At 38.8% G+C, this 14,778-nt stretch overlaps 2 protein-coding genes across 2 annotated transcripts; both read right to left on the bottom strand.

Annotated features, from left to right (window-relative positions):
* Positions 1-1,581: 1,581 nt before the first annotated feature.
* LOC147303552 (XK-related protein 8-like) lies at positions 1,582-4,578 on the bottom strand. Its single transcript, XM_086280249.1, has 3 exons — positions 4,024-4,578; positions 3,554-3,744; positions 1,582-2,354 (listed from the first exon to the last, which is right to left on the bottom strand). The coding sequence occupies exons 1-3, from the start codon at positions 4,329-4,331 to the stop codon at positions 1,687-1,689; spliced, it is 1,167 nt and encodes a 388-aa protein (XP_086136375.1). The 5' UTR covers positions 4,332-4,578; the 3' UTR covers positions 1,582-1,686.
* Positions 4,579-7,413: 2,835 nt separating this feature from the next.
* LOC147303551 (XK-related protein 8-like) lies at positions 7,414-11,921 on the bottom strand. Its single transcript, XM_086280212.1, has 3 exons — positions 11,600-11,921; positions 10,848-11,080; positions 7,414-9,197 (listed from the first exon to the last, which is right to left on the bottom strand). The coding sequence occupies exons 1-3, from the start codon at positions 11,905-11,907 to the stop codon at positions 8,467-8,469; spliced, it is 1,272 nt and encodes a 423-aa protein (XP_086136338.1). The 5' UTR covers positions 11,908-11,921; the 3' UTR covers positions 7,414-8,466.
* Between the last annotated feature and the right edge of the window lie 2,857 nt (positions 11,922-14,778).

Below are 14,778 nucleotides of genomic sequence, written 5' to 3'. Positions count from 1 at the left end.
TGTGTACAACATTGAATGCAGAATAGTCCATCTAATTGTCAAAATCTGCAAACCTTATATTTCATAAATTGCACTGATATGGAGCAGCAACAAATTCATCAACAACTGATAAAAAACAGATGAAACAAACCTGACAGCTGTCTGTTAAACTAAGTCAACTGGCTGTTTGTGTGATCAGATTTGTAAATTTGCAAATAAGTTTCAGTTACCTTCTTTTCATGTGTGACTTTGCTACACTTCTGCCACGGTGCATCAGCAAATGTGTGAGGAAAGTTGTTTGTAAATAGGTTAAGTCAATGCATTAGGCCTGAGCTCAGGCTCACAAACTCAGGCATTCTCTCAGGCTGTGCCTGTACCATAATTTACCAAGTACTTACCACTAGATGGCGTAGTACTCAGCAATTTAAGTGTGAAATTGGTAGCAGTGGTTGTGCTGATACAAGGCCGGCTCAGTTTTTACACACTACAATGGATTATCATGTGCTTGCTGTAAGTTTGTGTTAATGTTTTGGTTTTTTTAGTGGCTGTCACAAGTAATTCATATTGGAGCTGCATTAACTGAAACGGTTAACTAAAAAACTCCCTCTGTGAGTGTCTCACAGGATCTGATCTCCAACTAGAAGCCAGAGAGATGTTCTTTAAACTCACTGTTTAACCTTAACACAATGTGTTCAAAATCACTTTGAACTTGCACAGCTCGGGCTCATCATACAGCTGCAACAGCACAAATGGCCGGCTGGAAAATACTCAAATATGGTTGCAGTAAAAATGTCAAAGTACTTGCTTTGTTACATCACATTGTGAAATGTGAATAAGCAGTTTAACTGTGTACAAATCCCAGGAGCAGCCTGCACAGCACAGGCTGGACCATTTAATATGCTTCAGGCGGCTCACTGGAAGGTCGGTGATTCCTCTGTGACCTTCTCATCTTGACCCTTTGAAACTTCTGCCCTGATCCCAAACATCCACAAACTAAAACCTGTGCACATTTTGCTTCTTTTACAGGAACACAGTACTGACACATTAATATATAATGTAAACACAGTGACCACAAAAAAGGAGGGAAATTAAGTGAAGGAGGGGAATTAAAGGGGGAAAATAACACATGAGACCAGTTGTTTCCTTACTTTTTCCACACTAAGCAACAGAAATATCTGAGATTTTCTGAGTTCTTTGTATATTTATGCATTTGCACACACATTCACACATGGACAACATCACCCCTCAAATACAGTATAAGGTTACGTAGTAGGTGTTACATTACATGTTAACACCTACAACCAGAATTGTTTTATTATTCTTTCTGTGTTTTATTTCTTTCACTTTCTGTATTTCGCTGCTTCTATGTCAGTACCTCGTTAATAATTTATACTTATTTCACACATCCTACATCAACACTACTGTGTAAGAAAATGGACACACACACACACACATATAGATATTCCATTCCACGTTCTTTTAAAATGGCCAATTAAAATCCTTTAAACATGATTTTTATACTGGTTTAATACTGTCATATATTTTAGGGAGGCAGACCCACTCGCTCACGATCTCTTTGTCAACCCATCACTATTTCATGTTACAATAGAGGCACTTTAAATGCTTCATTAGAGAGTTAATACAGAGCATAAACTTGAGCAAAATCATTCAATATTGTGTCTGTATCTGTAATCAGATACTTGCAGGTCAGCAGAAGAAGTTCTCGGCCAGCTTCCTCATTCTTTTATTGTCAGTGGCCTTAAGGGGACGCTCTTCCTCTTCAGGTTGCTCCTCTGTGATCGTGGCCCCTTTCAGCTTATCTTTATCAAGGTTTGGATGGAAGAACGTATAATAAATAACTTTAAATAACAGACCAAGGACGTAAACTGCAACAACACAGGCAGCCGTGGTTAAAGGGTGTGTCACAAAATCAGGAGGATGTGTGCTCATCTTCCAGCACCACAAACCACAGAGGATGCAAATATCAATAAGGATATACGCGTGATAGAGCACGGACCTGATCCTCATCCCCTTGGCCACACTAAACCAGTTGAAATACCAAATGAGGCCAACAGTGGTTCTGTAAAGCCATTCTCCACGAGGGTCATCCATGAAGTTGGTCTTGGATCGCCAAGCGAAGAAGAATAAAACCAGCCAAGAGCAGATGAAGTGGGCGAAGATGAAGCAGGGCAGCACGGAGGCGAAAAGAGCGAGAGCAGCGATGCGAGAAGAGATGAGAACCAGGTTCCAGATGAAGTAGAAAACTAACGAGATCATGTGGTGTTTTTCCTTCTCTGGCAGGAAGGTGCGCATTGAGTGATCGTAGGTGGTCAAAAAGGAGGCGATGGACAAAGTCGAGCCGATGGCCTTCAACACTGAGGAGAGAGCGAGGGACAGAGTCAGAACAAACGTTGATTCTTTGTTAGAAGATCCAAGTAATTTACGAGTTCAAAAAGCAACCCCAAATATTTTCAAACATTTTTTGTCATTCAGTATTTTATTATTTCAACTGTATGATGTTTGTTTCATTTGGCATTTAACATTTTCACATCAACCAATTATAATAGGTTAGTATATTTATTTCTCTTCTATTCACATCTCAGTGTGAGCTCCAGCAAAGATGCTTTTAATTGTCTGCTGCAATTTCACTTTCCAAAAATTTATGACCAGATTTCACACAAAAATTGAAGCAATTTTGAATTTGATGGCAGCAACACGTCTCATGGAGGCAAAAGAAGGCTGGACAAGTAAGTGAACAATTTCAGAAAAATGTTCCTCAGTGTTCCTCATCATCTACACTGGAAAAAAGGGATTGGCCAGCTCTTGGATTTACATAAGCAGCTTGCATGTATTTAACACAAGTGGCTTTAGAGTTAAGTGTAACTGTATAGTGTAGAAACGACATGATATGCAGAGAGGCTAGATTAAATTGTTCATATCATGTTCAAGTGAAGTAAGTCAATGATATAGCTAATATGTTAAATCCCGTGACACTGCACAGGATTTCAGTTCACGCTTTGGATCGTGGTTTGAGGAAGGCATCCATCTCAGTCAAGTCGAGCAGCCACCTCTACTTTTTTTTGGTATACCGAAAAAAGTAAATTGGGTGGTTGTTACATTAAAAAAGTCTAACTTGTAATTTGAAGAAAATAATTTCATGTTTCTATGGTGAACGTAATTAAATCATGTCGGATCTGTATGAAATTGAGCAACTTAATTTGTTCCTGGTGAGATGACCTGTTACAATCTAGTAAGAGTGGTTAGTTTCTGGACTCATGAAATTAACAAGATCACATGAGTTTTCAAAAACTGCAGGAAAACCACTGGAGTTATAAGAGGCAGACAGCTACACACACACCACGTGTATGCCATCGCTTTGTGGTTCAAATCCACAATCCACTGGGTGTTCTGGTTTCCTCAAACAGTTAACAGTAACACAATTAGAGTTCGGTTAATTGGTGATTCCAAATTTCTCCTGAATGTGAGTGTAAATGGTTGTTTGTCTCTCTGTGATAGACTTAACCTATCACTTTGGGGTTATGCCCCAGCCCAAAAGCTGAGTAACAAACTGTACCTGTAACAGGATCCAGCCGACATTTGTCCAGAATGATGGTGAGCATGAGAGCAAGCTGCGGGGCGCTCTCTGAAAACGTCTCTATGAAGCGCAAAATGCGGAGATCCTGTCTCAGAAACTTGGCCACACTCTCAGCGTCAGCGCGCTTTCTGTATAAGCTTTGCACAGACTTCTCCATGACTCCTGCATACCTGAGAACCAGAAGAACCAGTTACAACAAATCCTCCCGCCAGACACGCTGAACTGAAAAGATCTCGAAGCAGAAAAGGAGCAACAAACGTCCGAACAAAACAGGCTTTACTAAGATGATTTAATGTTACTACAGGTGTGTACTTCTGTAGTGCAGCTGCCAAACAAACAAGTTCATGTAAATTTATTTCCTATAAATCAAATATTTCAAGGAACAGGTGAGAAAATGTAAAGATGGTGCCTGGGGCTCTATTAACACACAAATATCATCATGAAACAACCTGAAGAAGATCCCCAGCTGGAAAACATGCAGCAGCTTGAGCTGGCACTGGCTCGGCTTCTTCTCAATCTTTGTCTTCATCTTAAAATCATCGTAGCGGTACCACAGCCAGCTGTACACCTGAACCAACATGGACGAGGCCAAGAGAAACAGCAGCAGGAGGCTGAAGTACACGTAGGCCTCCTGCTTGTAGAGGGACACAGCAGCCCATATATCCAGCCCTATATCAAGCAGGAAAGACAACAAGTTCACACAAGTGAAGAGAAAGTCCCGAGTGCAGCATTTAAACTCATCCTCTGAGCCCGGCATGCTGACTAGATGGCCTGCTTCTGAAGCAACTATATGTTAAGGTTTAAGACAGCTCATAAACTGAAACTGAAAGAGGCAGTGTTTAAAAAACACCTCCTAGAAACTGATCCACCTATCTTAAAGACATATTGTACCATTTTACACACATGCATACATATAATCAACTGTAGTATGTCCACCGAAACATGACTACAACTTAAAACAACCTAAAACTGTAAAAACAAAAATAAAAGAAGAAAAACTCAACGTCAACACATTAAGATTGACGAGAGAAAAATGAAAAATAAGCAACGATCTGGACTTTTGATATCAGCAGAGATCGTTCCGAATGCATTAAACCATTTATATTTCAGATCTTCTCATAATTTAATAAAGTTATTTCTCACTCCCAACGTGTGTCCTTCAGGCTTATGCCCCATAAACAGAATACAACACAAATTCTTTGCGCTATTGGAAAAAAACCTTTTCAAATAATCAAGTAGTAGATGTTGTATACTTTCAGATTTTCAACACAATTAATGCATCAAATCACTGTCACTGATTCCCGATCCAAATATCTGATAAACATCAAAAAAGTTTATCTGAACACTTTCTATCAACTATTACTGATGTGCAAGAGTTTTAACTTTAAATTGTCTGATATGAGATCAGGTCAAGTCTGAATTGAAACTAAAGTAAACAAAGATTTTAGTGTCAGCTCTGATAACAAAGTAAACAAACATGGAGTGGGTGAGTGAGATAAACACTAGCTTTTGTTATCTAAACACACAGAAATGCGTTTAGAGCAGGGCGCCTACTGATCAGGTTGGTGATTTGACGATGATTTCATTACAGTAGATTTAGCATTTTTTTGTTTTTAACTCCTACACATGGGCTTATTTTTTCAATATGGCCATCCACAATAATACTAGACCTTTGTACAGCCTTTGTGATTGGTATTCCTATTACTGCAGCCATGGCATGAGCTGAAAAATAAGAAATCATGATACAGTATTTTTTAAAAGTACTGTATATTGTGACAAAATGTGGTTAAATCATATCCTGTCTTATGCTTGCACCTTCCACTGATGCAGGCCAGGGGGCGCCCTTTCCCCTGTTTTCTCTAGGCTCCTTCACTTAAACCAAACACATCCCCACAAGGGATGAATAAAGCTGACTGTTGTCTACATCCCAGTGGTGTGCTGTGAAGACAGATAAGTTCTTTCAACTGACATAGTTAATTTATTAAAACAGCTTTTTTTCCTGTGAACTTTAGTGCTCAGTTTCCTAAACCATGAAACTTTTTTACTGTTTTCATTTGAAACTAAACATAATTCTTGTCTGAGAAAAGTCACAGACACCTGATAAAAGCATAAATTATTTGGTTTATTAAATAACCAATAATTGTTTATCAAATCATTTATCAAATGATAAGAGTGTCCTAGCTGGTTGGGATCAGGATCAGGATAGTGTTTTTTTGATTTAAATTTTTTTATGAAAGTTGTTACATTTACAGAAAACTACAGTCAAAACTGAAATATATGAGAATTTAGAGATCACTTTATAAAACTTCGCAGTTACTTTAAGTGATCATCACTAATCCATATGACAGTCCACACTTGTGCACACAAGACAAAGAAATATGACAGTGCAATACTTTTCTGCTTGTTATTTAAATATTTTTCTGTGTAGCTTTGTTTGTGTCACTGTGTGCATATCTATGTTGTGCTTTTAACCATCGTCCGTATGCTTAACTGGAAATATCATCTGCATTGTCATTAAGTGTTATCTTAGTGTAGTCAATTCTGCACTGCATCTGTAAGGTCTCCATGAACACTCTACATGCACAGCGGCTCAGAGTTTAAAGAAATGTGTTTCAGTTGAGGGAACGTGATGAAGGTTTGGAACATACGCTCATATTCTTCTCAACAGTCTGATGTGTTTCAGCTTTTGAAGAAGAGTTTCTTTTTTCTTTTTGTGTAAAACATTCAGTATCACTTAGACAATCAGAATCCCTGATTTGTGGTGTTTTTATTGTAGATCAAAATATAAAAAGCAGCTTTAACAAAGTGTGAATCCAAGTAAAAATAAGCAAAAATGTAGAAAACTAAGAGGCCTTTGCATCCGTTCAGCATGTTCACTTTTTACTTGGTCTTAAGTGTCTATTGAAATATATACCATAGCTCTAAATAATACATAATAATAGTTCATAATGATCATGTAATACTCAGTGGAATTTATTTGTTCCTTTTTCCATGGTAAACATGCTAATGTACAAAATAAGATATGTGAGGCCATTAGGAGTGAAGAGACCCTGAAAATTGAACACTATCATAATAATTATTGCTAATTATTTGATGAGAATAGTCACGGTTTACTCCCAACACTTCTGTAAGATTTAAATATAATGTAAATACATGTTTTAAAGTTTCAGACTCAGTTTGTATTTTTTATTTCATATGAAAAACTGTTTGAGAAGAAACTGAATTACAAATGTAAACCACAGAAAATATTCACAACATATTTAGTATGAATACAACTTACAACTTTCAAAAGATTTTCATTGGAGTTCTTCATAAGAATTGTTGCAGTATAGAAAGAACAAGTTTTGGTTTCTGATGGAAGATTAATCCATATGAAAAACATCTCAGTTGTATTCAGACAGACCACACAGATCATTTCCTAAAGTTTTTAAGGTAATAAGGCTATTTTCTGTCATAAAATTTCATGTGTGATATATTTTCTTTCTTTATTTGTAACAAATAAGAAACTTCTTTGATTTAACTAATTGTTGAAGCCTGGGAGCTTTAGAGGTGAAAATGTGTCAGGGTGATAAGACGGGGAAGTACTTTTATGTCACAAAGGAGATTGTTGCCTCACTGATTGGTTCAGTTTGTCTATTTCCCATCAAAACCCTGTGATAAGATTTGCTGACCAATTTATCAGAGGTGGGGCTTGGTCCAAACATGGAAATGATAAACGTTTGGAGTCGATTCTCAGGAGTTTTTCAAAGGACTTTTACCCACCATGAGATGATTATGTAGAATTTTGTGTTGTAGTTATAACAGGAATGATTTTGCTTTGACACCAGGAGCAGACACAAGTTCATGTGAGGTTTGTCAGGAAAGAAAAACCAGAATAAAATCCTAATAAAGAAAGAAGCCTGCATCTAACACAACAGCCTCTCTGCACACACTCAGGCTGATACTAAGAACACAAAACTGATTATATGTCAGCAGCGCCTGAATTTTAAGCAAGCATGAAATTAGGCAAGAGGCAAGTGTAATCAACTATTACAAATAAAATATCAAATATAAACATTTATAACAAAGAACCTTCATATGGTGTGTTTCTAAATATGCCTTAAGCAAATTATTCATTAGAATGTGGCTTTAAACCCTGATAGCATGTTGATGGAAGACTGAGATGAGGCTCATCACTGCTGAAAACGTGCACCGAAAGAGCTGAAAAGAGTTTGACAAAAACATATCGACGTAAACAAAACATCTTGAGGGTTATATATCAAACAAATCTTGGTGCTAAGAAGTCTCAATAGGAGCACCTAAATTAATTAGATACTTATCTTGGAACTTTAGAGTAAAATCTGCATAAAAACTTTTTAAAAATCTGCTGTTTTTCATAATTAAAGACATCTTAAAAACTGAGTAGATTTCAAATTCAATTAGTAATTTACACAATGACATGATGACAGAAAAAACAAATTATATACATAGATTTTTTTTTTTTTTTAAAAAACAGGAAATATCGTTGCTTCCTCTTCTGGAAGCTGAAATATTATTTATGAAATGTTTTTTGTATTTTAAATGATCATAAAATATTTTAATTAAAAATCACGACTATATTCTTTAAGACTGAACAGCCACTGGAAAGTCATGGAAGAACATGTCTTCACAGCAAAAGATAACTATTTCATACAAGAACATTACAGACCTGAAGATTAAAGCTAGGGAAAACAAACTTTGAATGGCATTTTTAAATGCTTTGTTAGACAGTAGAGCCAGTTAATTGCGAGCAGAAATCATAAACTGGAGCAGACTGTATATGTGGTTAATCATGCAGAAGGTTAGAGTCCTTAATCACACACAGCCCTGTGATGACTCGGTCTCTTTATAGCTTCCTGTGAAAGTGAAACAGGTTAGCAGTAGAAGCTCTCAGCCAGCTTCCTCATTCTTTTATTACAACATGGTTGTGGTGGTGGGGAGGGGGCTGCTTTGGCTCTAAACATAAATGCGTCCGGTTCATCACCCATATTTGGCTCATTTACAGGTTGCTGCTCTCTGCTGGTCCCTTTAATCTTATTTTTGTCAAGGTTTGGATGGAAAAGTTTATAATAAATAGCTTTAAGTATTAGACCGAGGACGTAAACTGCAACAACACAGGCGGCTGTGATTAAAGCGTGCATGGGCTCTATCACAAAATCAGGAGGATCTGTGCTCATCTTCCAGCACCACACAGCACAGAGGATGCAAATATCAGTCAGTATATACCCGTGATAGAGCGCAGTCCTGTACCGCGTCTTCCCCTCCACCACACTAAACCAGTTAAAATACCAAATGAGGCCAACAGTGGCTCGATAAAGCCATTCTCCACAAGGACTTTCCATGAACTCTGTCTTGGATCGCCAAGCGAAGAAGAATAAAACCAGCCAAGAGCAGATGAAGTGGGCGAAGATGAAGCAGGGCAGCACGGAGGCGAAAAGAGCGAGAGCAGTGAGACGGGAAGAGATGAGAACCAGGTTCCAGGTGAAGTAGATGACTGATGAGGTTATTTGCTGCTTCTCCTTGTCAGGCAGGAAAGAGCGCAGCGAGCGATGGTAGGCTGTCACAGTGAAGGCGATAGCTGAGGCTGAACCAACAGCCTTCAACACTGAAGGGAACAAGAGACAGTGTCAGAACCAGCAAGATGCAAATGACAAACACTGAAAAATGCTGTAAAGTGGTTCATTCCGAATACAAATCTATCAAATTTGGATATGTCTACTCAGAATCAGCAGACTTTAGTATATTTAATGAACAATTTTAATTTTTAATTTTCTGAGATACTGGATGTGCGGTGCACATCAAAACAAAGAGCAGCTGCCTGGATTGGGCAATAATGAAGATTTGCCTGCTGCAGGAAGCTGAAGCAGGATGAGGAGTGACACTTTGAACTTAACCTTGACTCTGATTGTGACAGACAGACTCTGACAGATTATCTATGATTTATTTGACCTTTATGGACTTGCCACATGGAAGACGGAAGAAAGAGGACGACATATGTGCAGGAAGTGAAAGTTGATATATGTATTTTAAATATTTTAATTGTCATGTCTCCTATGAATTTGGATAATGTAAATAATTATTATGTATAACAGACTAATAATTAGAGGCTAATGTAGGAGCCGTGAATATGTTTTAGAATGAAGGCAAAATTATTTGATTGATCTATACTTTTTGATAGTTATTCCTGATCAGTAACTGTGACATTCGTTACCAATTCTTTGTAATTGTGTTGTAATTTTTTTGGGGTCTGGAGAGGGGATAGACAATGTTCCTATCTGGAGTTGCTCACAGTGACAGGTGGCGCTCAGGGGTGGATATATTCGTATCTCCTCTGGCTTGGTGACTTTCCATTGCGGTTTTCCAAAGTGGATGAGAGGGTTGCTTCCCTGTGCCTTCAGTTCAGGGAACAGGTGCTGACTGTTGCCACATGTGTCAAATAACAGTTCAGTGTACCTGACAATCTTGGAGTGTCTGGGCTGGTTGCTGAAAGTACGCTGGTCGGGAACTCTCTTGTCCTACTGGGGAACTTGAATGTTCACACAAGCAACGACATGAAATTAAAATCTGTAGAAGTGTTACTGGAAGGATCGACCGGTTCAACTTAGCACAATGTGCTGAAATCTCAGGTTGGCTATTGATTTTATAATCATGTCGTCACATGGGACACACTAACATCATTACTCTAGTCCAAACGTCTTCTCGCCCGCCTTCTTTGAGCCACTCAGCTTCCGCTTTGCACAGTTTAATCTGTGCTCTGTGTCACTCTCCCTTTCAGATTCTTTTTCATGCAATCCAGCTCCTCCCCTCATCCACCTCAGACACCTCAGCCAGACCTCTATGCAAGCCTCTGTCTTCACCATCATCACCATCCCTGTCCTAAATCCTATAACTGCTGGGACCCAGTTCTGCCACGAGGGGTCATTGGAGTCTAATTACCAAATCCGTTAATTTCTCTATCTCAAAAAATCGTGTTAAATTCTTCCAAGAGATCTCGCCTTATTGAATTTACCCTTAAAGAATTGATATTCCTATAGGTGTTTCTACTTCAGGACCTCAGCATTCACTTAAATCATTAAGAACACAGTGACTCTCACTGTTTTCTCAAACATACCAGACTATACATGAATGAAAAAACTCCTGCACCTGCCATGTTTAAAAACATGGGTTCAGTTCAGTGAATTCAGTCCATTCTAGATGTGAAATTTTTTTGACAGATTTCAAAAATACATTTTTGTGTAAAAATGTAAAACTGCACCTGTCACAGGATCCAGGTGGCCCGTCTGCAGAATGATGGTGAGCATGAGCGTGAGCTGAGGGGCGCTCTCTGAAAATGTCTCTATGATCCGTAACATGCTTAGATCGTGGGTCAAGGACACGGTAATGTCCTCAGTCTTAGGTTTCTGTTCTCCTGGCGTAAGGGCACCTTTCTCAGGGTCAGGGAGCCTATTGTACATGCTTTGTACTGCCATTTCCAGGACTCCTGCATGCCTGAGAAACAGAAAAATATGAAGCATAACCAGTCAGACCGAATCCTCCTTCTAGCTACACTGAGACTAATTTCTCTGGAACCATTCTTGTGAGCCAGCAGGTATTCATTGCGTGAAAAGGAGCAAATGAAACCAGTTTACCCACTTCTGATGAAGGAAATAAAATGTGTTCTCAGTTTATCTTCTGAAACCAAGGAAACAGCTTGTGTTTCTAACATTCTCATGTTCACAACAGTTGATTTAAACACAGAAATATTGCAAAAAAAAATTGTGAATGAAACAGATGATATAATGTGTAGATTACTTAATGCAGCAGACTGATGCTTGCTGGAGTTACTGTATATACTATGTGCACCACTGTAGTGGAGTACAGTTCAGCTGCACAACACTTAATGGTTCAGCTTGTGTTTCCTATGAATTACTCTACAAAAAACTGCACCTGTCTAGAAACAGGCAAATAAATTTAAGCTTCCCACACAAGCCTCAGCCTTTACACACATTATTATTGTTTTAATACTACCTGACGTAAACTCCGAGCTGACAAACGTGCAGAACCGTGAGCTGCCTCTGGGTAGGCAGGCCTTCAACCTTTGTCTTCATCTTAAACTGGTCATAGCTGTACCAAAGCCAGCTGTAAGCCTGAGCCAGCAGTGTTGACCCCACAAGTAGCAGCAGCAGAACACCGAGGCAGGCATATGCCTTTTCTTGGTAGAAGATAACAGCGGCCCATATATCCAGTCCTATGTCAGTCAGAAACAAGGGCAGGCCCACGCAAGTGATGAGAAAATCCCAGCAGGAGTATTTAGACTCACCCTGAGTGTCTGACATGTTCTCTGTCCCGCTGCCTGCTTCTAACACAGCTGCATCTTATAACTGACAGCTGATTACAACTCACATATAACCTGTGAATGACTGACAGTGAGAACCAAACTTTGGTTTTAAAAAAAACCTCCTAGAAACTGATCCACCCATTTTTTTTCAGTAGCGTCTTAAAGATGTATCGGCATATTCCATACATGTAGACTCCTCCTACTGAAAGGTTTCCCTTTAACAATGCTGTGGTAATTCCATTGAAAAATCAGTAGAACTTGTAAAAAAAAAAAAAAAAGATCTGCAACTGATCACAGTCAGAGAGTTTTAACACACCTTATCTGTTATAAATATTATTATGTTCACATTTAATAGAAATGCATTTAAATGCAAAATAAATGTTTAGATTTGAAAGTGCTGTACTTGTACTTTAATTGCAAAAGCCTGCAAGTATTGGCCCATTTTTTTAAAGGAAGTTGACCAAAATTGCAAATAAAATCACGTCTGTGAAGATTCTCAGTCATCCAGGTCATCATAGTCAAAGGAGCTTGCAAAGAAAAGCGTCTGGACTTGTTTAAGTTGTGTTCATTTTTTGTTATTTTTTTTTAGGTATTTTTATTTATTTATTTATTTATTTTGTGTCCCGTTTGGATCTTTAGCCATCAGAATTGTTGTCTTAAGGCCAAGAAAGATGCCAAGCGGATTTATTTTACCAAGTGGATCATCATGGCCTTGCCATATTGGTCCATTTGATTGACCTTTATTATAATTATGAATTTATTTTATTTTCAGTTGCTACAAACGGGACAGGACAGGGAGAAAGAATGAAAGAAAGAGAGGGAGAGAAAGAAAACCAGAGGGGAGAAGAGACGGTGAGAAGGGGGGGAAGAAAGAAAAAAAAAAAACCAAAAAAAAAACACCTGGATCACCTGTATGGAGAAAAAAACAGAAGAGAAAGCAAACAACAAAGAGCAACATAATAAAAAAAACAGCACCATCACAATAAACTAGCTAGCAGTAGATATCAGTAGATACTAAATAATAAACGATATTGTGCAGCACGCAAGATAGACAGCGCACAATGTGCTTTGAGGCAGCAACCAAGAAAGGTGTAGTCCGCGTCTGTGAAAACCTGTGTGTACACCTGTGTGGATCAGCATGCTTGTATTCCAAAGGTTTCTCCATGTAACGATCTGCTAGGGAGTGTGGGGAGCCACAGCCCCGTCCACCAGGGTATGAAGCAGGTATGGAGGAGATCCAGGCCCCAGATATCCAGAGGCCCCAGAGTACAAGCAACTTAAACAAGTCCAGACGCTTTTCATTACAAGCTCCTTTGACCATATAAAATCACATTTTCTCATGAAAGAGTATTTTTATTCTTGGTGCACATCCCAAGACATTGTGACAAGTTGGAATCAGGAATCTTCTCTAAATGAAAATGGCCTGAAATTGAAAAAGAAACTGAACCTATCACAAAATCTGCACCAATCTGCAGAATGATAGTGACTGTCAGTGTGGCACCCAGATCAGAAAAGTCAGTGGTGAGGATTTGTACAAACCTCTTTAGTATTCCTGCATCTCTGAAAACCAGAACAACATGAAACATAACCAGTTCCACTTTAACTACTTGCCAAATATGCTGAGTTGAGTTTCTCTGTAAGCATGCTTATGACAGCAGGTATTCGTGCATAAAAACGAGCCACTATTGTCTAAACAAAACAATTTGCATCCGTTTACGTGAAACGTCAAATGTCATCAGCCATCTATTGAATACAAGAAAATGGAGACATGACCAGAAAACACTTAAAAACTAGGTTCATAGCTGGTGGAGGTTATCACAGCTGTGGTTGGGTGAGAAGCAAGATAGAACCTGGGCAGGTTGTCAGCCTGTTGCGACACAGAGAGCAGATAACCATTAACAGCCATGGCCATGTCAGAATTCCCACTTAGCCTAACGGAGCATGTGTTTGGACTATGGGAGGAAACCAGAGTACCTGTAGAGGAGAACGTGAACCAAACATAGAAAGGTCTCGGCCTTGATTTGAACCTGATACTACTTCACTATGAGGCTAACTACTGCACCTCTGTAAGGGAGTACAGTGCAGCTGCCAAACGAATCAGTGCTTTCATTTCATTTGCTTGTAAACACAATGTTTCTACAGGTGCAGGAATCTCAGCAGACAGCCGAGCATCCTTTGCACTACACCCTCTGTCCATGCAGCTCCCTAACTCCAGTATTGAGAGCAGACCTAAAGCAGACTCATTCATGTGTGTGCAACATGTGAGAAAGAACAGCAGCTGATAAGATCCTGATCAAACATGCATTACTTGTTGCATACATTTTTTGAATGAATTATTCTTTTAGTCCGTTACCAAGTTTACTTTTTTTTGTTGCATAACTTAAATTTTTACTGTTTATGTTTTGTTTGCTTTTTTTTTTTTGCAAAAGGACTCTAGCTGCATATTTGGAGTTTTAAGTAGATCATAACACAGACCCTGCAGGCCTGCCCCGTGGAGACAGTGAGGTCCTTCCACTTCCTTGAAAACATAATCTCCCAGGACCTAAAAGTGGGAGCTAAACATCATCTACTTCATCAGGAAGGCACAGACGATGCACTTCCTGTACCAGCTGAAAAGAATCAACCTGTCAAAGTCAGTTATGGTGCATTTGTACTGTTCCATCAGTGTAGTGCGCTACTACCACTGTCAAGATCAGAGTGCAGCACGTCATCCCCTTTGGTTGAGATGACTTAACAGCGCCCCCTCGCTGCTCAGTCAATGTGTTACAATAACACACTTACTTTCTCAGGACCCGATTGTTTTAAATGCACAAATAAGAAATAGAAAAGAAGGACGATAACTTGTATTATTATATTTTGAAATTCACTA

This window comes from Aulonocara sp. 'chitande type north' Nkhata Bay, linkage group LG22 (genome assembly GCF_057382095.1).
Source record: "Aulonocara sp. 'chitande type north' Nkhata Bay isolate Kocher_YH1m ecotype deep benthic linkage group LG22, A_spYH_male_GT1.1, whole genome shotgun sequence".
Classification (NCBI taxonomy): Eukaryota; Metazoa; Chordata; class Actinopteri; order Cichliformes; family Cichlidae; genus Aulonocara; species Aulonocara sp. 'chitande type north' Nkhata Bay.
The sequence above is the reverse complement of the archived record's forward strand: the minus strand, read 5'-3'. Positions and strand labels throughout refer to the sequence as shown.

Excerpts from the sequence above, each read along its gene's own strand:
- LOC147303551 (XM_086280212.1), bottom strand. The coding sequence starts at position 11,907 with ATGTCAGACACTCAGGGTGAGTCTAAATACTCCTGCTGGGATTTTCTC. Across the intron at positions 11,081-11,599 it reads CAGCTCGGAGTTTACGTCAG|GCATGCAGGAGTCCTGGAAA; the intron begins GTAGTATTAAAA and ends TCTGTTTCTCAG. Across the intron at positions 9,198-10,847 it reads CCACCTGGATCCTGTGACAG|TGTTGAAGGCTGTTGGTTCA; the intron begins GTGCAGTTTTAC and ends TGTTCCCTTCAG.
- LOC147303552 (XM_086280249.1), bottom strand. The coding sequence starts at position 4,331 with ATGCCGGGCTCAGAGGATGAGTTTAAATGCTGCACTCGGGACTTTCTC. Across the intron at positions 3,745-4,023 it reads CAGCTGGGGATCTTCTTCAG|GTATGCAGGAGTCATGGAGA; the intron begins GTTGTTTCATGA and ends TCTGGTTCTCAG. Across the intron at positions 2,355-3,553 it reads TCGGCTGGATCCTGTTACAG|TGTTGAAGGCCATCGGCTCG; the intron begins GTACAGTTTGTT and ends CTCTCTCCTCAG.